Source organism: Dipteris shenzhenensis, chromosome 12 (assembly GCF_047967505.1).
Source record: "Dipteris shenzhenensis isolate YYH24624 ecotype China chromosome 12, Dip_SZ_1.0, whole genome shotgun sequence".
Classification (NCBI taxonomy): domain Eukaryota; kingdom Viridiplantae; phylum Streptophyta; class Polypodiopsida; order Gleicheniales; family Dipteridaceae; genus Dipteris; species Dipteris shenzhenensis.
The window spans coordinates 9,044,072-9,071,882 of record NC_141607.1 but is presented as its reverse complement, the minus strand read 5'-3'; the positions used below and the strand labels follow the sequence as shown (position 1 = coordinate 9,071,882).

At 43.1% G+C, this 27,811-nt stretch overlaps 1 protein-coding gene across 1 annotated transcript; it reads left to right on the top strand.

Moving 5' to 3' along the window:
- On the top strand, nt 1-26,876 carry LOC147895775 ((DL)-glycerol-3-phosphatase 2-like). Its single transcript, XM_087382625.1, has 6 exons — nt 1-122; nt 297-521; nt 602-662; nt 747-894; nt 1,913-1,992; nt 26,485-26,876. Exons 1-6 carry the CDS (start codon nt 68-70, stop codon nt 26,618-26,620), a joined length of 705 nt encoding a protein of 234 aa, XP_087238751.1. The 5' UTR covers nt 1-67; the 3' UTR covers nt 26,621-26,876.
- The last annotated feature ends 935 nt before the right edge of the window (nt 26,877-27,811 follow it).

The window sequence follows — 27,811 nt, the reverse complement described above, 5'->3', positions numbered from 1 at the left end:
TAGAAATTTTTTAGAATTAGTTTGAGGGCGCACAGTTCACCTGGAAGGCCACGTGAGAGGCCACAGTATGGGGCGTGCTCGTATCACTCATGTTGTGTTCGACATGGATGGTCTCTTGCTCGGTTAGTGATTTCTCCTTGTCGGGGTACGGAACGTTTTCTCTTACGCTGCATGCTTCACGTTGTATGTTTCCAGTACATAAGCTAAAACAACGACGACATTTCGTCCGAAAAATTTGATCGCTGAGTTCTCTTGGTGGAGATGTAATTCAGCGAGTGCACGTTTTTACTGAGCAGATACAGAGAGATTTTACACCAACGTACAAGAGCGAATACTTGCATCCTATGGCAAGCATTTCGATTGGTCCCTGAAAGCCAAAATGATGGGCAAGAAAGCAATGGAGGCGGCTGAGATTTTTGTGAAGGAGACTAATCTTGACGGCGTCCTCACGCCGGAAGAGTTCATAAGGCAAAGAGAGGAAATGCTGCTATCTATGTTTCCTGAAAGCGAACTTTTGCCTGGTTAGTTCTCTCGGGCCGTTATAGGTGACTTTGCCAGTATACAGCAAGGACGATTTGACATTTTTGCCTCTTCAATCCAGGTGCTGAACGGTTAGTTCGACATTTATATGCTCACAAAGTCCCCATGGCGGTGGCAACAAGGTTGGCCCGATCTGTCTTGTCTGAATTAAAGGACTCGTCCGTCTCACTGAAATTTTTTCACACTTTTTACTTTCGATGATGCAGCTCTCACAAACGCCATTATGATCTCAAAACCACGAGGCATAAAGACCTTTTCTCCCTTATGCATCATGTAGTTGTCGGTGATGATCCAGAAGTCAAGCGAGGAAAGCCAGCCCCCGACATATTTGTAGTTGCAGCTAGTAGATTTGAGGTGAGCTTGTTTGTGTAACTTTGTAAATTGTATTTGAGATTTGAGGTGAGCTTGTTTGTGCAACTTTGTAAATTGTATTTGAGATTAATTTATTAGTAATGGCTCTCCTAGAGACAGTGCTTTAGGATTGAGTTGAGTGGGAGTTTTGTGATTATTCTTAGTTTTTTAGGAATTTTTATTAGGAATTTCTAAAATTCTTAACCTCTACTTTTAGATGGCTGTAGGCTTTTCAACTTTTAGCTTGTATGTGGCTGTTGGCTTTTCATTAGCTTGTGTGTGCTTTTTACCCCCTCCAACATGGCTATAAATCAATTCAGGGGCTCCACTCTCCCTCCAAGCTTGAGCTCTCCTTAGAACGTGCCTTGGCTTCCTCCAGCTACATGTCTTCAAGTCACTTCAAGGTTTTCGATCTCTCATCCAAGTCTCGCGTGTTCGTTTGTGAGCAAGCCTGTTAACTGCTGAAGCCGTTGCTTGAAAAAAAAATTGCTATCCAGAAAGCAGGTTTGCCTGTAAATTTTTTTCCCGTTTTCCTATTGAAAGGGCTTCATGCCAACCAAACGTGCTTTATGCTTGCCTAATGGGCTTTATGCCTGCCTAACGGGCTTTATGTCTGCCTAACGGGCTTTATGCCTTCCGGTGAAGAGATCGTCGTCTATTGGATCTGTTTATAAAAATAAAGCCAAAAAATCTCAAAAAGTTGACATCAAAACTTTGCAGGTATTATTCGTAAAACCTTCAAGGAAAAATAACACCGATTTACCTTCCAGTTTTAATTTATATATATTTTAAAAAAAGGTAGTGGCTTTGCAGTCAGTGTGAGAGCATGCAAATAACTATAGAACCTTGGCAAATCCTAATGGATCTTGCGAGTCCTCAAAGCGTTTCTTTTTTATTATTTCTTACTAAACAATCGACAGTGTCTAAAGACCTGTAAAACCCACAAGTTGGAGCCAAGTCCTTTTGTGCATATATGCACCCTTGTTTGGATTTTAACATTTCATGAAGAGCTTTTTTGTAGGGTGCACCAGCCGCCTTGGAAACCGTGCTAGTCTTGGAGGATGCACCTACCGGTGTAGCAGCTGCCTCGAGTGCCGGAATGTAAGTTGCTCAACTGTAAGCTTGATTTCAGGTTTTTGCTGTCTTTGGAAACAGTTTTAGGGGTGCTCATCTAGGTAAACTTATTGAAACAATTCTCCTGTCTCTATCGTTGTACCTCTTTGGATGGTAGCGTAGAAGGAGATGGTACCGTTGGATTTAGTAAAGCTAATATGTCTGAATGATTCAAAGTCATATCATCTCGGAGTCATGAGGAAGACTTTGATCCCTCGACTTGCACATTCATGTGCACTGACCAAATTGTTTGAATCTCTAGATGTTATGCCTGTCCAAAATGTGTGGATCCTAGAGGGGCAATTGAGACCAAGGATTACCTATTATCTTGCAGAGTTCCCATGCAATGAAAGTGTTCTTGTGCCCCCTAAGCATTCTTTGTTGCAAGAGATACATTGTGCATTGGTGCTTTTTTCCTGTTTACTATGTCAACTTCCACTGTGTGGAATTCCCTGTTAGAAAAGAGACATGCCAACACTTCTGGAGGAAGATTGTGTATAAATGGAGCCTAGGAAAAACACAGTTCTTAATTCACATCTCACTCCTTTCCTTTACTGTACACAAGTGAATGTAGATAGAGATAGATGCCGACCTAGTTATTGAACCATGCTGCTTCAATGGACAGCCATTGTTGAGGCACTGTACTGTTCCTTGACCTCCTTGCTGCTACTGTCTGCAGCCACTGGATGAGGTGCAAGCTACCCTGAATGAATCACTGCAATGCACTGCTCTTCACCTGGAAGTGATCTGCAGACTAGACTGCTGGATAATCTGCAGGGCCCTCAATGGGGCCCTTTTATAGGGCTGTTTGCCCTGCTGACCTGGCCGAGCAGTCTGTCAGCCCACCCAGACTGAGCTGACCCAGTGTGGCCCTGTTTCTGATCAGCCAACCAGTCTAGAGGCCTATAAATAGCCCTGGACCTGGTGCCTACTAGCCCACCCTGTTCTGCTGCCTTCTGAACCTCTAGGCTCTGCCCTGTCCCAGATCTGCCACCAAAGACCTGTTTGGACTGCTGACCTGCTCCAGGTGCTGCTGGTCCCTGCAGCAGTCCTTGTATGCAGTCATATATTCTGCTCACATGACAGCCTGCATGCTGCCCATGTGGCAGCCCTACGACCACAGCTCTCAGATCTGCCCACATGGCAGCCCACGTGGACTCCCTCATAGCCCTCTTTTGCTATTGGTCTACCTCCCTCATGTTGTCCTTCCTCATTTGGGGGCTCACAAAAGGAAAGGTTATATACTCTTAAATCCCAAGCAAAATATTTCTCTCTCTCTCTCTCTCACACACACACACACACACTTTTTTTTTTTAAAAAGTGAAAACTTTTGATTGATTATATTACAAGAGTAGCAACCTCAAAATGAGGCAGCCAAAAGTACATCAACTGAAAATCTCAGTGTATGCTAAATATACATCATGATCTATGCAGTGCGTCTGTAAGCAATCAAAGAAGGATTGCTGCAGAGAATGCTTAAAAAAACCAAACAAAGAAAATATGGAATCACCAAAGACTTTACAGTTCCTGTCTGTCCATAAAGTCCAGAGTGACCAATAGCAAACCCAAACAAAGAAAAGATGAAACTCTGATTTGGGTGGATGAAAACCAAAGAGCCAGAAAGACTTTCCAGAAAGACTAGTCGGGAATCTCGCTCGCAGGCGCTGGCGAAGAAGATCGATGAATGCACGAGAACATGGACAAAACCAGAATAAATGAGGCAAAGTCTCCTGAGGACTCAAGCATTCGTGGCAACGAGCAGGAGCAATGTGTCTATGGGCCAACATCTGTCCAGATGGAAAAATCCCCAGAAGCACTCGCCAGAAGAAAACTTGTTGTCGAAGAGGAGTTTTGTAAGCCCAAAGCTGCTTTAATCTCTTTCTCCACCACTTGGCTGTGTGATGCATTCGCCAAATAGAATTGCCTTTCTCTGAAATCCAAGGTTGAGCCAAAAGGATTAAATAATTTGTTGCCACAAAGCACGATAATGAGAGCTTGTCCAAATAGTCCATAGTACCAAAAAACGAGCCCAGTGAAAGAAAAGGAGGAATGGAGACATCTGAGATGAGAAGCATCCAAACATCCAGAAGAGTTTCACGAATCTGATAGAGGGAAACCGAAGCCGCAGCAAAAGAGAGACATGAGTGATCAATATCCGAGAGTGCGGGCAAGACCATAACAAATGGGGAACTGTCTCACGGTGATGAGAACAACGGGGGCAGGAAGAGGAAGCAATACGACGTGCTTCCAATTTCACCCCAATGGAAAAAGCTCCCACTATACATCTCCAAAAGAAAAGCCTCTGTTTCAATGGCAATTTAGCTTTCCAAATTTTCTTGAGTTGTGATTGCCACCAAGATAAAGGCCTATCCGAATTCCAAAGAGTGTTGGCATGCTTATCAATCCATGGCGGTGGAAGAAGAAATCTGTAGACCATCGAGGATGCCAAATTATGCATTGATAGTGAACAGGTAGCAGGAGATAAGGAAGTCAGATTCCAGTCCAGTAATCTGTTCTGTACAAACAGTGGAGGAACAGGAACAAAGGGCTGCAACATAGTTGTAAGTATTCTCCAAAGGGGCCTATGATGCAGACCCAAGGGGAATGTCCTGCAAGCTTGTGGAAATGAAAGCACATAACCATGTTGATCCACCACATCTCCGACAAATCTTATGCCCAATTTCATAAGATTATATGCTTTAATAGGTGCCTTTAAAGCAAGAGGCGATTCAAACACCTTGCTCCAATGGATGCTTTCCAAGCGAAGAGAATTACCATGATGGGAGGAAGCACCTGACCATTTAGCATAAGAGAGAATTCTCTTCCAATCATGAATAAAAGCAGTAGAAACAGGACAGCCAGGAATTTTCCCATGAAATGTGGTCATGACTGCTTCCTAGTGATCTGTAATCCAATGCCCATATGCATGGGACTTCATGTTTCCACACATAGCTGCTAACATAATAGCCCATGGCTGTTTTTGCTGAAAAAAATCAGCAATCATAGTGCTCTTTCTTGCCAACATATGAAACTGAAGATTGAGAATATTTAGTCCCCCATGAGTCTTAGGAGAACAAACAGACTGCATGGGAAGTAGTCGCAAAGCCTTTTTGTGAGATTTGCTTTTCGAAAATATCCATTGCCAAAGTACCGAAACCCATCAGAATTCTAGTCGACCAGCTCCAAAAACAACCCAAAAAGAGGCGAACTGATCCAGAACTGAAGCAGCCTTTATAGAGTAGCTCCAGAAAATTCAGTAAGACTAACGTGGAATTCACACTCTGTGAATTTGGTCTGCGATGAGGGTCCTGTCTAGATTGTATGAACCCGTGCATGTGTTAGAATTATTATTATATTCTAGCAGTGACCAATGTAATGTAATAAGTGGGCACTTTTCCCTCATTTTATAGGTTTTTCCCCCTAACCACAGTTCGGTTAGTGAAGGATAAGGTTTTGTCACTTAGACAAAACCTATCCAACTTCTTGTACTACTCACTTCATCTATTGCAAGCACAACGTTCAGCTCTCTAGCTCTCTCTCTCTTTTTCTAAGATTTGGTATCAGAGCAGCAAGACCTTCCTCCTAGCTCAACAGCTTCCTGCTCCTTGCTCAACACCCGACGTACAGTTTGTACGACCTGCACATACCATTGCTACTCTTCCGTACAGTCCATACCTTCTGCTTGTAGTTTGTCCGTACAAGTGCCCATCCGTACACTGCTCCAGTGAGCAGTCTGTACACTGTCGTACAAGCGCTGTATGCTCGTTGTTTTCTGAGCAGCGCTGTTTGGTACAGGTACTTGCGATGTACCTTCGTTGTACAACTGTCGTACCGTACTATTGACCGTACACTTGCATCACTTTGTACACCTGCTTTCTTGCGCTGTTCGTACTGCTCCTGACAGTTCTTCTGTATGTACTTGCAAAAGCTCCTCCATCAACGTGTATTAGGCCCTACAATAGTACGGTCATCCGTACTGTTCTGATCAACCATACCTATGCTGGGCCGTACAACTCTCGTTAGCTGTCAGTACAGTCGTACAATCCGTACTGTACGGGCTGTTCTAGTCCTTCTGCAAAAGGGTGCATTGGTCATTTGGAGAGTTCTCATTGCAGGTGTTTTTATCTTTGTCAGGCATTTGTGCAGTGAGCCATTGTTTGGCTGTGGATTCAAGCAGGTGCATTTTGGGATTGAGGGTGTGCTCGTTTGCACACATAGGCAGTAGAATTTGGTTCTTTTTGCATATAAATTGCAAATTGGGGCTTTCAGTCAATTTGTCCCTTTTTGAGTTGCAATTGCTTGCAAAAATTTGGGGCTTTTTGCTTTACATAGTAATTTCTTGCATTTTTGGGGCTTTCAGGTGTTTTTATCTTTGTCAGGCATTTGTGCAGTGAGCCATTGTTTGGCTGTGGATTCAAGCAGGTGCATTTTGGGATTGAGGGTGTGCTCGTTTGCACACATAGGCAGTAGAATTTGGTTCTTTTTGCATATAAATTGCAAATTGGGGCTTTCAGTCAATTTGTCCCTTTTTGAGTTGCAATTTCTTGCAAAAATTTGGGGCTTTTTGCTTTACATAGTAATTTCTTGCATTTTTGGGGCTTTTAGGCAATTTTCCCTCTTTTGGATGCGATTTTCCTGAAGGAATTGGGGCTTTTGGCATTCTGATGCAATTTGGCAGTGTACAAGCATTTTGGGACTGTTGCAGGCAATTTTGGACTCATTTTGAGTGACATTGCAGACATTGGCAAATTCTGCAGTGTTTTTTGGAAGTTTTTGAGAGTATTTGCAGGACAAATTGAAGTGCATTCTTAGCCTTTGACAGGCTGTGACAGTATTTGTCACTGTGGGTAAATTTTTCTTTGCAGATTTTACTTGTGCATTATATATCCCAGGAAAGGATTTCACTTGGTCAGCCTGCTGTATTTTTTTAGATTATCTGGTGAAAATGGCTCAGAACAACTCAAATGAGGTGTTCGGGGTTCTCACATAGGAGGATAAGTTGGATGGCACCAACTACTCCTTGTGGAGTTTCATGGTTCGCAATATCTTGGTTGGCAGACATCTTTGGGATTATGTCAATGGGGATGAAGAAAGACCAGATACAACGCCTATACCTGTCACTCCTATTGCTGGAGGTAGGGGAAGAGGTGCAAATACAGCACAGGTGATTGGAGCAGCCGCTCCAGGAGCTCCCACAGCAGAGCAGAAAAGATGGGACTCTAGAGATGCACAAGCTCTTTCAGTAATTTCTCTTTCTGTCAAGAGGTTCATTATACCTCATATTCGGTCATGCAAGACATCTATGGCAGCTTGGGAGATACTTGAAAGTATGTTTGCAACAAGAAATGATGCCAGGGTTTCCTTTCTGACGCGAGAACTTTCTCATACAAATATGGAAGAGGGAGATTCCATGAATTCTTACCTCACAAAGCTTCAGGACCTCAGGGAACAATTGCTGAATATTGATGAAGTCATTCCGGATTCAGAGATGATCACCACCACTTTGAACTCTCTTCCTGAGTCCTATCTCGGTTTCCACACCTCGTTGAATCTGTCATTGAGGGGGTGTGAGTTGGAGAGTGAGAGCTGAAAGCAATAGTTGCAATAGAAGAGAGAGATACAATTGAAGAGTGGGATAGGTTTTGTCTAAGTGACAAAACCTTATCCTTCACTAACCGTAGTTAGTGAACTAAGTGTGGTTGGGGAAAAACCTCTAAAATGAGGGAAAAGTGCCCCTAACCTACTTATTACATTACATTGGTCACTACTAAATTATAACAATAATTCTAACACCCCCTTGGAGTGCCAATGTCATGTACAAGGAAATGATCAATCACCAAAAGGAGATAAGTTCAGGGCACTGCGAAATGCCTCAAACTTTTCACGTGGAAGTGCTTTGGTAAAAATGTCTGCAACATTGTCATGTGTTGACACATAGATCATATTGATCTCTCCTGCATGCAACTTCTCTCTGACATAGTGATAGTGAACCTCAATGTGCTTCGTGCAAGCATGAAACACAGGATTCTTTGCCATTGCAATAGCACTCTGACTATCAGTGAGAATTGGAGAAGGACCCTCCAATGAAAGATGAAGATCAGCAAATAAACGACGCAGCCAAACACATTCAACTATCGCTGTGAAAGCTGCCCTGTACTCAGCTTCACATGAGGAGGTAGCCACTGTAGACTGTTTCTTGCTCAACCAAGAAATACAAGCTTTGCCCAAAAAGAAACAATTGCCACTTGTGGACTGCCTAGTGTCATAGTCTCCAGCCCAATCTGAGTCACTGTAGGCATGCATCTGCAAGTCACCTCCCCTGGGAAACATCAAGCCAAAAGACTTTGTACCTTGCAAGGAACGGAAGATGCGTTTTATAGCCTGCCAATGCATAGTCTTTGGGCTGTGCATATACCTGCTCACCTGAGAAACTGCAAACTGAATATCAGGTCGTGTATTGCAGAGATAAATGAGGCATCCAACAGCCTGACTATAGAGTGTGACATCAATTGATTCACCTGCATCATGCATTGTAAGCTTCAGCCCCAGCTCCATGGGAGTAGCTATGGGCTTATAATCCTGCATGTTGAATCTGTCCAAGAGTTTCTGCACATACTTGGATTGAGACATAACGATGCCACTTTTCTCTTGAGTGAACTGGATCCCCAAATAAAAGTATAGCAGCCCCAAATCTGACATGTCAAAAGTGGTCTGCAATTCAGCTTTAAAATCTGCAATATTATCCTCATTTGACCCTGTGAGCAGTAAGTCATCTACATAAAGAATGATGACTAAAATATTCCCCCCATCCTTCTTGATGTAGAGGGTGCTCTCAGTTGGACTATTGTGCAGCCCCTTGCTGGTCAGAAAGACATGAATTTTGGCATACCATGCACGTGGGGCTTGTTTCAGCCCATACAAAGCTTTATTTAGCTTGCATACTTGATGTGCATTTCCTGAAATTTCAAAGCCCGGAGGTTGTTTGGCTTTCTTTTGACTTTGAAAACCCACCGTGTACCTATGGCATGTTTACCTGGTGGCAAATCCACAACTTCCCATGTTTGATTTTTCTGAATGGACTGCAATTCATCGTGCATGGCATTCATCCAATGCACATTATCCTGTGCTTCTTCAAATGTCTCAGGCTCCTCCTCATCAAGAAGAGTACCTCATAAGTTGATTCAACTGAAAGAGCTCCCCCTCCATGCCTTACTGCACTACGAGTTCTACCAGGTAATGGAGCATCAATTTTACTCTCCCTGAGAGTTTGTAACAGCCAATTTGGAACTGTTTTTGCTGCATGTATATCTGCAATTTCTTGCTGAACAACCTCTTCCACTGCTTGTGGAGGTGGTAAGACATCCTGTGGCTGAATCGGAGCATGTGGAGGTATTTGTAAATTGTGATTTGCATCAGATATATCAGAGGGGAACCCAAGGCAATGGGTAGTAATCCCTTAAAGACATCATCGGAAGAAGTAGGCATTTCAAATTCAGCTTGAGTGTGAGCTGAATTTTCTGCAAATATAACATCTCTACTGACAATAATCTTGTGTGTGACAGGATTGTAGAGACGGTAGCCCTTGCTCTGTGCACTGTACCCAACAAAAATGCATTTGATTGCCTTATCAGATAATTTATGCCGAAACTCAACAGGCACATGAGCATATGCAAGGCATCCAAAAACACGAAAGTGATCCACAGAAGGCTTTCTGCCTTTCCAAACTTCATAGGGAGTCTTGGTCTTCAAAGCTTTTGTAGGAGCCCGATTCAAAACATAATTGGCACACATGAGACCTTCAAGCCAAAATTTGTGAGGCAATTTTTTGGTTTTTAGCATGCATCTATCCATCTCCATAAGAGTACGATTTTTCCTCTCAGCTTTGCCATTTTGCTCACTGTAAGCTGATGTGCAATGCCCTTGTCTTTCAAAAATGCATCAAAATGTGTAGACAAATACTCCCCTTCTCTATCTGTGCGTAATGTTTGTATCTTGAGTCCTGATTCATTCTCAACCATGGCTGCAAAGTGTTTGAAAACCATAAACACTTCTGATTTGTGTTTCAGCCCATAAACCCAAGTGTAGTTGGAGTAGTCATCTATAAAAGTGACAAAGTAAAGATGACCACCCAATGAAGGAGTCCTCATGGGACCATAGACATCACTATGAATAAGCTGTAATTTTCGAACATCTTTTACTGATCCATCCTTCTTGAAAGGAAATCTGTGCATTTTACCAAGAATGCATCCTTCACAGGCATGTGGAGGAGGTGTTTCAAGAGGAGGCAATGCATCAACCATAGCATGTTTTTGAAGTGTCATCAAGCTGCCATAATGCATGTGTTCGTCCATATCTGGCATGCCATAACTCCGCATTCTACATAGCAGCAATAGGAGTGGAAACTGCAAGAGCATGTGCTGGTCTTTTCTCTTACATGTCAAGCTGAAAAAGACCACGTAATAAAGTGCCAGACAATCTCAAGGCATGGTCACTCTCTCTGTTATGGACTGCACACTTGTCATCTTCAAAAATGACCTGAAATCCAGCTCTGTTAAGAGTCGACACTGAAAGTAGATTTTTTGTGATACCAGGCACATACAAGACATCAGAAATTTTGAATGTTGAGCCATCAATGGCTGTAAGTTCAACTTCTCTTGTACCACGAACTGAATAGGAGGAGTTGTTGGCACATGTGACCTTTTTACCAACGGGAGGTGGATGCAGAGATGTGAAAAGACACTTCCTGGAAGTGATATGCTTTGAGGCACCGCTATCAAAATACCATGTATGTAGTGTCTCATTGACACTGAAAGCTGATGCATCCTTGGAAGAATCATAACTGCATGTCAGAAAAGCATAAGAGTCATGATTACAAGTGGCTGTAATATCCAGAGCAGCCAACTGAGAGTCTGAAATGCAAGACAAGAAGGCATAGTCTGACAAAATATGAAGAGGGGAGAGGAGAAGAGTGGAGATGAGGAGAGAGGGCACAGCTAGAGAGCACACCACAAATGACTAACTGTACACTAGAATTAGTTGAAAAAATAGAATATATACAAACCCTTTTAGGGTTAGGGTTAGGGGAGCTAACCCTTTCCTTTATAGCACTCTATAAGGTTAGTGCTATGCACATATGATCATGTGATGGTGCTATGCACACATGATCACATGATGTTGAGCATGAACTCTCAACACCTTCCCTCAAGATCAACATCATGAAGTAGGCCTTCCCTCAAGATGATGATTCTGGGGAATCGAAGAAGGACTGAGCATTACATGAGCATTACATTCCATCACACCCCTTTAATGGGAATGTCCTTCCTCTGCATCAAACCAAGAGCTAGTCGGTGTTTCTCGAATAGCTCTTTACCGAGTGGTTTGGTAAAGATGTCTGCAACATTTTCTTTGCTATCACAATGCTGCAGTGTGATGTCACCAAGTAACACTCTTTCTCTGATGAAGTGCTCTCTGACATCAATGTGCTTTGTTCTGGAGTGATATACTGGATTTTTGGCCAATGCTTGAGCCGATTGATTATCACAGTATATTATTGTTGGCTTTGACTTATCAAAGTAATCTGTTTCTGACAATAGTCTTCTGAGCCATATAGCTTCACATGCACCTGTAGTGAGTGCCCTATATTCTGCTTCAGTCGAAGACAAAGAAACAGTTGGTTGTTTGTTTGACAACCATGATATAGCACCGTGACCAAGGAAAAATGCATATCCCTGTGTCGATCTCCTGGTCTCATGATCTCCAGCATAGTCACTGTCACAGTATCCATGCAACCGTGGATGACTTCCTCTGTATTCTATCCCAAATTGTCTTGTACCTCTGATGTATCTCAAGACTCTTTTGGCTGCATTCCAGTGAGACTGTTTTGGATTTGCCATAAACTGTGCTAGTGAGCTTACTGCATAACAAATATCTGGCCGTGTGATTGTCAGATATATAAGAGATCCAATGAGTTGCCTGTAGTATCTGTCATTGACTGTAGGCTTTTCTGAATCTTTAGTAAGTTTCAAACTCTGTTCCATGGGAGTGGCTGCAATCTTGCAATCTGCCATATGAAACTTCTTCAGGAGACTGTCAACATACTTGAGCTGACTCATGAATGTGCTATCTGAATCTCTCCAGAACTCAATTCCAAGACAATAGTGCATAAGTCCAAGATCTTTCATGTCGAACTCTGCAGATAAGTCTTGTTTTAGCTTTCTGATGAAGCTATCCTTGCTTCCTGTCACAATCAGATCATCTACGTACAAAAGTGCAATAGTAATATCTTCCCCTTGAACTGTGTAGTAGAGAGTATGATCTGCATTGGACTTTATGTATCCCAGATCAGCAAAATACTTGTCAATTCTGCTGTACCAACTTCTGGGTGCTTGTTTTAAGCCGTAGAGACTTTTCTTGAGATGGCAAACCTTGTTCTCTTTTCCTGGTTCAACATAACCTGCTGGTTGTTGCATGTAGACATCCTCGTCTAGATAACCATTGAGAAATGCATTCTTGACATCGAGCTGATACACATTCCATTTACTGAGTGTCGCTAGTGATATCAAGAACCGTATGGAATCCATCTTTGCTACTGGAGCATAAGTCTCATCATAATCTTGGCCATATTGTTGTGCAAATCCTTTTGCAACTAATCTGGCTTTGTATCTCTGAATACTGTTATCTGGATTGTACTTCACTTTGTATACCCATTTGTTGGCTATGGCCTTCTTTCCTGGTGGAAGGTCGCATAATTCCCAAGTGTTATTTTTATACAAAGCATCCATTTCTTCATTCATTGCAGTTTGCCATTCTGGCTTATCTACTGCGTCTTCGAAGTACACTGGCTCTTCTGTAGCCATGATGGTAGTCATAAGAGCATAGTTGGTGGTTTCCACCTGAATTGCTTTGCCTTTCTGAGCATATGTCAATCTGGCTGGTGGTCTGCTTTTCCTAGTAGACCGTCTGAGCTGCTGTGACGCTGATTGGGGTGTTGCTGGCAATTCTTGCTCTTCTTCATCAACCTGTTCTGTAGATGACTGTGAAGTCGATGCTTCTATCTCCTGTGTAGGTGAGGTTTTCCATTCTGATTCCTCATCGAAGATTACATCTCTGGAGATAATGACTTTGCGGTTGATGGGATCATACAATTTGTATGCTTTACTTTCTTCACTGTAGCCAACCATGATGCATTTGCGTGACTTCGCATCCAATTTCCTGCGATGATCATCATGTATGTGGGCATATGCTATGCAACCAAATATGCGGAGATGCCCAATGCGTGGCTTGTGTCCAGTGAATGCTTCATAAGGAGTCATACCTTGTATCGGTTCGGTAGGAAGCCGATTAAGCAAGTAGTTAGCTGTAGCTATTGCTTCTGCCCAATACTGATTCGGAAGATGCTTTTCACTAAGCATTGCTCTAGCACTGTCTGCTAAAGTCCCATTCTTCCTTTCAGCTATTGCATTTTGCTGAGGAGTATCTGCACATGTGAATTGTCTTCGAATGCCGTGAGTTTTGCAAAAGTTCATGAAGGCTGAAGACATGTATTCACCTCCTCTGTCTGATCTCATGACCTTGATTTTTCTGCCTGTCTGGTTTTCTACCATGGCTTTGAATTCTTGAAATCTGGCAAACACTTCAGATTTCTCTTTCAGAAAATAGACCCAACAATATCTGCTGTAGTCGTCGATGAAGGTCAAGTAATAAAGTGAACCATTGATGCTGCGGGTCTGGGCATAACCCCATACATCTGTATGAATTAAATCAAGAATACCTCGTGCACGAGAGGTACTTCTGATAAAGTTGGTTCGCTTTTGTTTGCCGAAGCAGCATGCTTCACAAACCTTTCCAAGAAACTGTAGCTTCGGAATCCCAATTGCCATATTTTGATTCCTTAGATCTAACAAGTACTTGAAGTTGACATGACCATATCTCTTATGCCATTTTGCAGATAGTGGCATCTGTTGCATTTGAGCTGACATGGCATGTTTATCTGGTACTGTAGCTAGCATCCTGTACAAGCGTCCTTCCTTGACACCTTTTGCTACTAGCTGACCTCTTTTGGATTTGTCTCTGATAGTGCATTCATCACCGTCGAAGATGACTTTGTAGTTGTGTTCCGTCATTTGACCTACTGACAAAAGGTTCTTGCTGAGCTTCGGAACATAGAGCACATCTTTGACTAATCCTTTTGTACCAGTGAAATTGTTCATAGGGATAACACCTGTCCCTTGAACCAGATTCGGTGTATTGTCTGCTGTATAGATGACATTCTTTTGACCTTCTAATGGCTTCATTTCTGTGAACCATTCCTGATGATTTGTCATATGAGATGATGCACCGCTGTCGATGTACCAAGGATCCTGTTCCACTTGGTCGACTTGATAGCTGAAATCTTCTTTGGGATTGAAATCAGTGTCTAGGTGCATTGTATCAGTCTGATGCAATTCCTCACTTGCAAGAAACATATTTCCATGTTCATTTGCAAAATGACTGTGACTAGAATGTCCACCACGATGATTTCCTCTTCCTCTGGAATTCCCTCGATTACTGCTGGATTGACCGCCTTGGTCATACTGCTTCTTGCGGCAATCTCTTTCATAGTGTCCAAACTTGTGACAATAGTTGCATTGAATGTTTGACACATTGGTGGATGCATTCCCTCGTCCTTGGAATCTTCCTCTGTTGGAATGATTTCCTCTTTGCTGATTTTGATGTTGCCGAGGATGCTGCTGATGCTGATGCTGATTCTGACTTTGATTTTGACCACTTTTCTGATATGATCTACCTCTGTTTCTGCCTTTGCCTCTGCTTCTGTCTGAAGCGGTGAATGCCTGATCATTAGAATGACCTTTACGTGCTTGAATGGCTTGAGTCCTGAGTTCTTCACCAAGTAGAACTGACTGAAGTTCTTCCAGTGTTGGAATTTGCCGTTGGATGGCAATACTCTGGACCAGATTCTCATATCCTTCTCCTAGTCCATTCAGGATTACTTGAACCATTTCTGCGGGATTCATAGTCTCTCCTGCTGCTGCAAGTTGATTGTTGTAGTCTTTGATGCGGAGTACATAAGCATGACCGGTTTCACTGCTGTTGCGGAAACTCTGGTTGATCTGGTTTCTCAAGGTGAGAATCCTGGATGTGTTCTTGGACTCGTAGAGAGCTGCGAACATATCCCATGCTTCTTTTGATGTCTTGACTGTGTTGAGCTGTCCTAGCATGACATCTTGCACATTCTGCTTGATCAGGTGATAGGCATACTTGTCTTTCTTATCCCATTCTGCTTGAGCTCGGGCAATGGCAGGATCTGCTACTGGTGCGGAAATTGTTTGTGTAGATGTAGATCCCGATGTAGATCCCGTTGCTGGTGCTGTGACAACAGATGGAGTAGAGCTACTCGTGGCTGGATCGGCCAATGGTCTAGGTATGGAACCATCAACATACTCCCATTTGTCCTGAAGCACAAGAATGGTCTCCATTCGGTATTTCCATGTACCGTAATTGGAGTTGTCTAACTTAGCAGATGCCTCCAGATTGAGGTTGCTAGTCGACATGGTGCAAACAATGTACTCAAAAAGTGTCCTGGAAAACTCTGTATGAATCAACTGCAAATACACTGAAGATGCCAAGTGAAATCTCTGTACCGTCGGTGAAGATAGAACTGCAGTAAATAAGATCTGACCTGTGTTACAAGGCTTGTGGCAATGATGCCGGGAATAGCCAAGAGGCTTTACAAGGCTGAAAAATGATGTGCACGATGCCGTGAGATAGCCAAATAGGCTTTACAATGGTGGCATGTGTGTGTGAAATCAAGTGCTATCTGCCCACTGAGTCAATCTGCAATGCCTCTGAACTCTGAAGTCTGCTCACTGAACTGATGAACGTAAGGTTTCAGGTAATGCAATGATGTGAAATCGGATGTGAGCGTATGGACTGACTCCGAGTAGGTACTAGTCGGGAATTTCGGGCATGGCTTAGATTGGCAACTTGGGGAATTCAAAGCGTCCCCTCTATGGCGATCTAGTCTACTCTGATCTAGATCTAAACCAACCGTCGATCGATGAAAGAGCAGCAAATAATTCCTTTTCCTTTGTTCCTTTTAAGTGCTGGGTCAGATGCGTCGATGTAGAGGCAAATGTGCGTGAAGGAAGTGGTTTTGTTGGCGAGGCTCAAATGTGAGTGTAACTTGCGCCGAAATGTGCGCGTGATGTAACGAGCGCGTAGAGCACGAAAAATCGAGCGACTTTCCTTTTTGGAGCACCCTCAAATTCTTCCTGGATCAAGAGATATGACTTGATCTAGGTGGAGGGGCAAAAGGAGTGCAAATGGTGCTCAATGATGATGTGTCACTGTGAGTCACATGCAGTGATGATGTGGCACTGTGCTTAGCAAGAGGTGTGCCAGTGAAGCTCTGTGCTGAGGTGGCAGTGCTGAGGTGTCACTGATGACGTGGCACTGATGACGTGGCACAGATGACGTGGCACAAGTGACGTGGCAGATGACGTGGCCTGATGACGTGGCAGTGATGACGTGGCACAGATGACGTGGCAGATGACGTGGCCTGATGACGTGGCAGTGCTGACGTGGCAGTTGACGTGGCAGTGATGACGTGGCAGCTGACGTGGCAGTGATGACGTGGCAGTGATGACGTGGCAGAGGTGACGTGGCAGAATGACGTGGACTGCTTACGTGGCGCTGATGACGTGGCTCCGATGGTGACGTGGCAGATAAGATTGGCTGATGACGTGGCAGATGGATAAGGGCCACGTGTCACAAGGAGGACGATCGGAATCTTTGAGATTCTGACGGAATCTCAAAGATTCCGTCTTCTTCTTCGATGGGGCACTCCGGAGATCTCCGCTCGTTGGTGGCGCCCGTGTTGCAGTAGATGGCGTATTCTGGTTCTCGCTTTCTACCTGGCAATGCGTATTCTGGTTCTGTGCAGGGCGGAGGCCGTTGTGTGCGCCTTGCGTTACGGGCTCTGCGCCTGCTGGCTATGGTGGCTTGGCGACGGCGATAAGAGCTCTGCCAACACGGCTCATCACAGCGAATCGAAGTGTTACGTCCTCACTCCTCCTTGGAGTCGAAGCAAAGCAAGCAGCCGTTTGGAGGCGCGCGTTGCTGCGCAACTGAGCAACCTTCGTCGAAGACAGCAATCGGAGTCATTTGCAAAAGAATCGTGGGGTGCGAAAATGCGACGGGAGGATATTGCTTGAGCCTTACAAGCAAAGCCTTCATAATTTATTTTGGAGAAATGAGAGCGCATAGCAGATCGAAAGCTCTATGTACATATTTTTTCTTAGAGCTGAGATCTCTGCAGACTGAGTCCACCTTTTACTGGCGCGTTGTCTGACAAGAAGAACGGCAACTTGAAAGTCAAGGTTTATCAACGATAGTTATGTCTACTTTCATATAAATCGCCTGCAGATAAACTTCGGCAGTGGTTTTACGAAGCACTATTTCAGCACGATTCACAGATCTGTGTCATGTAATAACAGCGGTGTTTGCTGGATCGCATTCAAGGCACAGCAACTTCTTCGGCATCGATTGGTATTTGTGTGGGCGAGCCGTTGTTGAAGGCATTGACCAAGGTACCGAGCCGCCATAGCTTCCACGATGAGAAGAACACCCCAAGAAACGGCAGCGAGAATACCGTGAAGATCGCTCGTCCCTTGAGGAGTTGAGGAGCTCCACTTGGTCGTTATGCAGTCGTTTGGAGGAAGCGTTGAAGCTGACTGCAACTCTTGGCTGTCGATGGCCAAGAGCTTTTCGTTGTAGTGCGCTTTAGTTGCTTCCTTGCTTGCGAAGCATGCTAGAGAGGTCGTGGGCATTCGTTGGAGGCTCGTAGGAAGCTTTGCTGAAGAAGGACGTCGCCATCCCGTTGGCGTAGAAGCCTTGTAGCGCAACACTTTCTTTGCTGTGTCGTAGCTCTTTGGAGACAAGTTTTCCCTCAAACTAGAATGTCAAATCTCTCCCACAAGGACAAAGAGATAACAATTCTCAAGAGTGAAACTCTCACAATCAATGAAGAATCTCTCTCTCTCTCTCAACTCAAGAAACACTCAAAGGAAGGAACTAAAATCTCTCAAGAATGAACTCAAAGAAAGAAGAATGGACGGAAATTTCTTCTCAATGACGGAAATTTCTCTCAACGGAAGTGAAGGGAAAGATCTCACAATCACTCAAGAGAACTCTCAATCTCACAATCTCTCTCACACTCTCAAGAAACTCAATGTCTCAACGGAAGACAAGGGAGCTCTGATACCATGACAAAATATGAAGAGGGGAGAGGAGAAGAGTGGAGATGAGGAGAGAGGGCACAGCTAGAGAGCACACCACAAATGACTAACTGTACACTAGAATTAGTTGAAAAAATAGAATATATACAAACCCTTTTAGGGTTAGGGTTAGGGGAGCTAACCCTTTCCTTTATAGCACTCTATAAGGTTAGTGCTATGCACATATGATCACGTGATGGTGCTATGCACACATGATCACATGATGTTGAGCATGAACTCTCAACATAGTCATGTTCCACAAAGTTGGCTGTAGCTTGCTCATTGTCGAATGCATGAGGAGCTGAATCTGAAACAGCCATACTGGAGCTGTTTTTCTTTTCTTTTGCAAGCCTCTTCTTGCATTCTCCAATGTAATGACCTGGCTTTTGGCAGTAATGACATATACCCTTCTTCTTGGGCTTACTTGCATCACCCTTAGCCTTTTGAGAAGGCTGTCCTGAACCACTGGAAGGCTGATTTGCTGATGTCTTTGCTTGTCCCTTTCCTTTAGGCTTGAATTTTGAAAGCATGGCATGTTCACCTGCTCGTGAAGCCATGTTTTTCCTGGTCTGCTCTTCCTGCAACAGAAGTCCTATCAACTCGTGAAAATTGAGAGGATTTGTATCCCTCCTCAATGACAAATTCAGCGAGGTATGAAAGCTGAGATAAGACTCAGGAAGAGAATTCAGAGTAGTGGTAATCATCTCTGAATCAGGAATGATCTCATCAATATTCAGCAATTGCTCTCGTAAATCCTGTAGCTTTGTGAGGTGCACGGACATGGAGTAACCCTCTTCCATATGTGTATGAGACAATTCTCTTTTCAAAAAAGACACCGTGGCATCATTCCGAGCTGCATACATGCTCTCCAAAATATCCCATGCTGCCTTTGAGGTCTTACACGACCGGATATGCGGAATGATGAATCTTTTCACTGAAAGAGAAATACACGACAAAGCTAAAGCATCACGTGAATCCCATCTCTTTTGCTCTGGAGTAGTAGGTATAGCTGCACCAATATTTTGTCCCCTGCAGCTGTAGCCTATGCACGACCTCTGCCTCCTCCTTGCTGGGGAGGGGTATTAGGTGCCACATTTGCTGGCCGGATCTCATCCCCATTTACATAGTCCCAGAAATTATGGGAAATTAGAATGTTGCGTACCATAAAACTCCAGAGGGAGTAGTTGGTACCATCCAGCTTATCCTCTTGTGAGAGACCACTGAAGTGGAAATCATTTTGATTTTGCTGGGCCATGTCTGAGAAAGAAAATACAGTAAATGCAAATCTGAATTCCCTTGCTGGGAATGGAGTGCACAATTCCCAAAAAAATACAGCCAAACACTTGCTGAAAATGCAACACAAATCTCTGTAATGTCGTTGTCAGAAATCTGCCAGAGCATCCAATCTCTCCCAAAACCTGCCAAAAGTACTTCAAAACACTTATAGAAAGGCAGTGTGAACTGAATCCTGCAAATTGCTCTCCCAACACAAAAGGCCCCAAGTTGTGGCTTGAAATTGCAACCAGAAAGGGGCAAATGGTCTAAAAGCCCCAAATGTTGCACAAATTGCGCTCTGCCTGCAAAAGTCCCATATTTCACTGCAAAATTGCAGTGTGATTGCAAAAGCCCCAAATTTTTGCGATTCTCTGCAACAAATGCAAAGTCTGTCCCCAAATACGGAACGCCCCAAATTCTTGCAAGATCTTAGCCAAACAATGGCTCTCTGCGCAAATGCCTATCAGGAAACACCTTCCAGAGTCCACCTGCAAAGAGAAAATCTGCAGAAAGTACGGTCTCCTCTGATTGTACGGAACTGATAGTACGAAACTGTTAGCACAAAATCCGTACAATGTATGGATTGTACGGATTGTACGGATTCATGTACGGATTTCTGTACGGACTGTGTACAGCTCTTTGTACGGACTGTACGACGAAATGCACAGATTTGATGGCAGCGTGTACGGCTTGTACGTCGTACGGACAGGAGCTGCGGAGTACGGTGCAAATCTGTACGGGATATGTGTAGGTTGTATGGAAACTGTACGACTGCACGGCCACATGTGCGGTGCAGTTGTACGGTCGAGTCTACAGGTACGGAATGTGAACAAGTACACACGGCGTTGACAGGGCGTATGGATTTCGAGGTGTTTGGACGGATGCAGCACCAGGTCCTTGTATGGAATGGTGATGCAGGCTGGTATGGGGTAGACGATACGGATCCGTACAGTCGTACGGGGTTGTACGGTCGCAAGCTGGAGGTCAAGCTGGGTAAACCTATTGTACAGACGAGTAGGTATCAACGCATGGTGGCTGATTCAAAACGAAGCGTACGGCGCTGATTCGTACGGCTGATTTGTACAAAGCGTAGGAGCTGTACGGGAATGTGCAAGAGCTGAGTCCGTACAGATTGTACGGACGACAAACAAGAAGAGCAGGGAGTAGGGTGCAGGGTCTTGCTGCTCTGATACCAAATGTGAGTTGGAGAGTGAGAGCTGAAAGCAATAGTTGCAATAGAAGAGAGAGATACAACTGAAGAGTTGGATAGGTTTTGTCTAAGTGACAAAACCTTATCCTTCACTAACCGTAGTTAGGGAGCTAACTGTGGTTAGGTAGAAAAACCTCTAAAATGAGGGAAAAGTGCCCCTAACCTACTTATTACATTACATTGGTCACTGCTAAATTATAACAATAATTCTAACAGGGGGGGCAGCAATCCTCTCTCCTTTCACGAGTTGGTAGGACTTCTGTTGCAGGAGGAACAAACACGTAGAAATATGGCAACCCGGGCTGGCGAGCATGCTATGCTCTCCAAGTTCAAACCCAAGGGTAAAGGGCAGCATAAACCACATGCCAATCAGCCCACACATCAGCATAAAGCTGATTCTGGACAGCCTTCTTATAAGGCACAGGGTGATATAAATAAGCAGAAAAAGAAGGGCATCTGTCATTATTGCAAGAAGCTAGGTCATTATATTGGAGAGTGCAAGAAATGCATAGCCAAAGAGAAGAAAAGGGATTCCGGTATGGATGTGTCAGATGCATCAGTTCCACATTCTCATGATGGAGGAGATGTTGCAGCCAACTTGGTTGAAGAGCACTATGCCTTCTGTCTTGCACTTCAGATTTTTCAGTGGGTAGTTCAGATACTACAGCCACTAATGATGATGATCTATATGCTTTCTGAACTTGTAGTTACGATCCTTCAAAGGATGAATGCTCTTTTAGTGTTGATGAGACACTACATACTTGGTATTTTGATAGTGGTGCTTCAAAGCACATCACATCCAAGAAAAGTCTGTTTGTGACTCTGCATTCTTCACCCACCAAGAAGAAGGTAACTTGTGCAAATAATTCTTCTTATTCAGTGTGTGGAGTGGGAGACATTATTCTCACATCCACTGATGGCACAGATTTCAGAATTTCAGATGTACTCTTTGTGCCAGGCATTAAGAAGAATTTGCTTTCAGTGTCCTCCCTCAATAGAGGAGGATTTCATGTTGTTTTTTATGATGAAAAGTGTGCAGTCAGAGACAAAGAAAATGACTATGCTTTGAGGTTGTCTGGCACTTTGTATCGGGGTCTTTTTCAGCTTGATTTATATGAAAAAAGATCCCATCTTGCATTATCAGTTAGCACTCCCACTGCTGCGATGCAAAATGCGGAGTTATGGCATGCCAGGTATGGGCACATGAGCTATGGCAGCTTAATGACACTTTAGAGGCATGATATGGTTGATGCATTACCTCCTTTGGAGTCGCCTCCTCATCATGCATGTGAAGGTTGCATTCTTGGAAAAATGCATAGGCTTTCCTTTAAAAAGGATGATGCAGTAAAAAATACACGAAATTACAGCTTATTCACAGTGATGTCTGCGGTCCCATGAGGACACCTGCTTTTAGGGTTCATTCATAGATGACTTTACCAACTACACTTGGGTCTATGGTCTCAAGGCAAAATCAGAAGTGTTTATGCATTTCAAACACTTTGTGGATTTGAGACATTTCTGAAAGAAAAAGGCATTATGCATCAACTTACAGTGAGGCTTACGCCTCAACAGAATGGCAAAGCTGAACGGAAGAATCGCACCGCCATGGAAATGGACAGATGCATGCTTACAATTAAAATTCTGCCTCACAGGTTTTGGCTAGGAGGCCTCATGTGTGCCAACTATATTTTAAATCGAGATCCTACAAAGGCTTTGAAGACAATCACTCCCTATGAGGCGTGGCATGGGAGAAAGCCTTCAGTGGACCATTTCCGAGTTTTTGGTTGTGTTGCATATGCCCACGTGCTTGTGGACACAAGTTGTCAGATAAGGCACTCAAATGCATTTTTGTGGGATATAGTTCACAAAGCAAAGGCTATCGTCTCTACAATCCTGCTACACGCAAGATTTTTGTTAGTAGAGATGTTATATTCTCTAAAATATCTGCACATACACATGCTGAATTTCAGATTCCGGCCTCTTCAGATGATGTGTTTGAGGGGATGCTTCCTATAGCATTTGGTTCCCCCGCTGAAACTCAGATGTTACAACCTCTTCCGTCAGCTCCATAAGTACAGATTCAGCCCCCAGCTGAATTGGTACAACCTCAGGGTGTGGATGAAGTTGTCAGGCAAGAAATTCAAGAGATACACGCAGCCAAAACAGTTCCGCATTGGTTGCTTCAGACTCTCAGGGAGAGTAGGCTTGAAGCTCCATTGCCTGGCAGAACTCGTAGTGCAGTAAGGCACATGGAGGGAGCTCATTTAGTTGAATCAGCTTATGCAGTTACTCTTCTTGATGATGAGGAGCCTGAGACATTTGAAGAAGCGAAGGATAATGTGCATTGGATGAATGCCATGCACGATGAGTATTCATAAAAATCAAACTTGGGATGTTGTGAATTTGCCACCAGATAAGAATTCCATAGGTACACGTTGGGAAGCTAGATGGGTCCATTGATCGGTACAAGGCAAGGCTGGTTGCAAAAGGATATGCTCAGAAAAAGGGCATAGATTATGAGGAGACTTTTGCTCCTACATCCAGAATGACCACCATCAGGTCAGTTGTAGCAATGGTTACAAATTTTGAATGGAATGTTCATCAGTTGGACATTAAAACAGCTTTCCTTAATGGAGACTTGTTGGAAGAGGTTTATGTCAAACAACCTCCGGGTTTTGAAATTTCAGGAAATGCACATTAAGTATGCAAGCTGAATAAAGCTTTGTATGGGCTGAAACAAGCCCTACGTGCATGGTATGCCAAAATTGATGCCTTTCTAACCAGCAAGGGACTGCACAATAGTCCAACTGAGAGCACCCTCTACATCAAGAAGGATGGGGGGGATATTTTGGTCATCATTCTTTATGTAGATGACATGCTGCTCACCGGATCAAATGAGGAAGTAATTGCAGATTTCAAAGCCCAATTGAAAGCTACATTTGATATGTCAGACTTGGGCTTGTTACATTTCTTTTTGGGGATCTAGTTTATTCAAGAGAAACGTGGCATTGTTATGTCTCAGTCCAAGTATGTTCAAAAACTCTTGGACAGATTCAACATGCATGATTGCAAGCCTCGGGGCTGAAGCTTACAGTGCATGATGCGGGTGAATCAATTGATGTCACACTCTATAGTCAGGCTATTGGATGCCTCATTTGTCTCTGCAATACACGACCTGATATTCAGTTTTCAGTTTCTCAGGTGAGCAGGTATATGCACAGCCCAAAGATTATGCATTGGCAGGCTGTAAAACGAATCTTCCGTTACTTGCAAGATAAGAAGTCTTTTGGCTTGATGTTTCCCAGGGGGGGTGACTTGCAGATGCATGCTTACAGTGACTCAGATTGGGCTGGAGACTATGATACTAGGCAGTCCACCAGTGGGAATTGTTTCTTTCTAGGACATGCTGCATTTCTTGGTTGAGCAAGAAACAGTCTACAGTGGCTACCTCCTCATGTGAAGCTGAGTATAGGGCAGCTTTCACAGCGACAGTTGAATGTGTTTGGCTGCGTCGTTTGTTTGCTGATCTTCATCTTTCATTGGAGGGTCCTTCTCCGATTCTCACTGATAGTCAGAGTGCTATAGCAATGGCAAAGAATCCTGTGTTTCATGCTCGCACGAAGCACATTGAGGTTCACTATCACTATGTCAGAGAGAAGTTGCATGCAGGAGAGATCAGTATGATCTATGTGTCAACACACGACAATGTTGCAGACATCTTCACCAAAGTACTTCCACGTGAAAAGTTTGAGGCATTTCGCAGTGCCCTGAACTTATCTCCTTTTGGTGATTGATCATTTCCTTGTACATGACATTGGCACTGCAGGGGGGTGTTAGAATTATTATTATATTTTAGCAGTGACCAATGTAATGTAATAAGTAGAAGGTTAGGGGCACTTTCCCTCATTTTAGAAGTTTTTTCCCCTAACCACAGTTAGTTCACTAACTACGGTTAGTGAAGGATAAGGTTTTGTCACTTAGACAAAACCTATCCGACTTCTTGTACTACTCACTTGGATCTATTGCAAGCACAACGTTCAGCTCTCTAGCTCTCTCTCTCTTTTCTAACGGGATGTGAAATTTTCCCCAAACAAAAATTAGTGTTGATTACACAAACTTAATTTTGCCTATTGTAGGTGGTTCTGTTACGTCCCAATCACCTGCATTATAAAACAGCTTTACACATCTTCAAAAAGATGCTGAAAATTTTGCAAAATAGAGAGAAAACTGCAATTTTGCAACAGGAAAGTGTGAGAGTATTGTCTGTGGCATATGGATGATGCTCCTTTCATCATACTGGCTGCTGCGCTCCAGGATAAAAAAATGTTTTGCACTGTTGGATTTCTCCTTGGATACATTTTCATTTCTTGCTTTGAGTGCTCCAATACATGTTGAAGCAAAGGGACCAACAGTATGAAAATTCAGCCCACAAGGTGTGACATGAATAGAAGACTAGTTTGTGATTTCACTTCGAGTGTCTTGGAGTGCTTCTGGCACCTAAACCTTGAATCCACATGGTCATTTCGACTGCTCTCTTACTTAGCCACCTCCTGACTAAAATTGTGATCATATATGGATGTAGCTTGAGCCTTTGCTTGCTGTGGTTTTTATTTAGAGACCTATCGGCTGTGAACTTGCTTAAGAACCTCTCTTAGCGCTTGCTCTTGCTTGGGATCACGTCCTATGCAAACCCATAATAGTTCCTGGAGTGCAGCTTGCCGATTTTACCATCCTTAAATACTACTGACTGATGATTAGCTGGTTTAAGCACCTGGCATCAATGTGAACTTGAACCAAGAATTTAGATAAGATTGGGATTTGATTTGGAGCTCCCTGTTGCAATTTGGATCTAGCTATCTTTTTTGATGGCTCTGACATGTTCTAGCACTTTGGATTGACTCAATACATACTATAGGGTGTTTGGTTTGAGATTTGTTGATTTTTGCATTTAAATAGTTGGATTTTGGGTTTCATATATCGGGCAGTGCCTTGTGGCAAAGCTCTTGTAGAGCCTTTTTTTTCTCAATAAAAAGACTCCTATTAAGTATGAAAAAAATCCAAAGAGCAGAGCTCATGGCAGAAATACATCGTGCAAGGCATGAGAAACAAAACACCTTAAATGGGCAAAAGCGTGCTAGGAGCCATTCCATTCCTGGAGGAAAACTATCCTCTGGCAGAAGTGCTCTCGTAGAAGATTGGCACCAATCAATTGAATATTTTGATCTAATCTTTCTTCATACAATGTTTCAGAAATATTTTGTGGCTTGTACATCTCCACACGTCCTTTTGGAGAATCCCCAAGGTTATCTTCATTGTAAAACTTCATATTTGATGACTTCATTCATTGTATTTTCATACACAGCTATTTTAAGTCATATGATTTCTAAATAGCTCTGTCCAAACTCCAAATATCATTGTAATGTGATCATGTAGCATTGTGAATGAAGAAATATTCTAGGATTTCATGTCCCAATAGCCTATAAATTGCACCTCTCATGTCTTTTTGATGGGATTTGAAAATCACCTGATGTGTTCTGCTGTCGGACCGAGTCGATTCGCTGGAAGGACTGAATCGTACACATAGGGGAGCAGCTCTCAGAGATAGCTGTTATCTCCGATATTAACCGCTTGCCTTGGATGCCTTGATTTGGAGTGGATATTGTATTCCCTAATCCCATTCTTAAAGTCTGTGTTCTGATTTACATCATGTGTCACATGCAGGTCTGTGGTGATGGTTCCAGATCCTAACTTGGACCCTTCACTTTGTCAAGGTGCACATCAGACTCTCAGTTCACTTTTGTCTTTTGAACCATCCTATTGGGGTCTGCCTTGCTTTGAATCCTCTGTAGAATCATGAACACATTGGAATCTACTTTTGATTTACTTTTCAATTAGTGGAGCCAATGAACAAGTGTCACTTAAATGAAATATTCAATTGATACAATGTATATCATCGATCCCTCTGGCTTTGAGGGTAGGGGAAATTTGTCTCTGCTTAGAATACATCCAATGAGGACATCATCCTCTTTAAACATTTATAACAATGGGATTATGGAAATTTTTGTTTTGAATTAACTTACATAATGGGAACTCTATGCTTTAACTCGCATTCATTTGTCTAAAACCATCAAGGTCAACGGAACTTTAAATCTTAGCAAATGATTATGTTGCCTATTGTATCTCTGGCTTGTAAAGATCACTCTTCTGCCAGAGCATTGGTAAATTTAAGCCATACGAATTAGTTTCACAGTGTATGTAGATATAAGGCGCTTCCTCCTTGGGAACTCATTCTTGAGAACCAGTGTGAAAGCAGCAGATCAGTTGGTGGAAGTAGGTTTTCTGTAAAATATGTTGCTAAACCTGTGCCTATCTCTTTTACAAAAACCTGTTGTCTATCGAGTTTGTGAGGAAGATAACAAACTTCTCTTGCCCCATGGGAGATGTTTGGCTCTCAATCAACACGCCTAGCTCCTACTTCGTTCCTTGCAATTGTCCATTAAAAATACCTAGCTTTTGACCAACGCTCTCTGCTTCCACTTAGATGCTTACAAAAGTTTGTGGAGTTAGAACCACCTTCTTCACACATGGGAACAAGGCACCAATTAAGTTGGGGCTTTTAATACTTAACATTTAACTTAGGGGAAGGTGAGGAGCCCCTCTCCAAAGACACTACAATTGCACAACACTACCCGACTGCCCCCTCTCCCTCCTCTTCCCTTTTGTGATTTATAACTTTTGGAGACTTAGTGGACATAAGTGGCATCCTAAAGTATCTGTTGATTCTCTTTTTTTTGTTGCACACAAAGTAGTCTGATAAGGATCCCTCTTTTCCCACCTTGATGTAAATCTTATAGATCATGATATTACTTTTACCTTGTCATGGTTTTCATTCCTTCTTTTAGCCATTGTAAATTATAGATGTGCAATTTTAATGAGAAACTATATTCTAGATAAACAGTATATATGTATCCCTAATGCAATAGAAATCATTCTTCGAGAAATGCACAAATATTCAACTTGCATAGCTACTCACCACCCATCAGAGTGA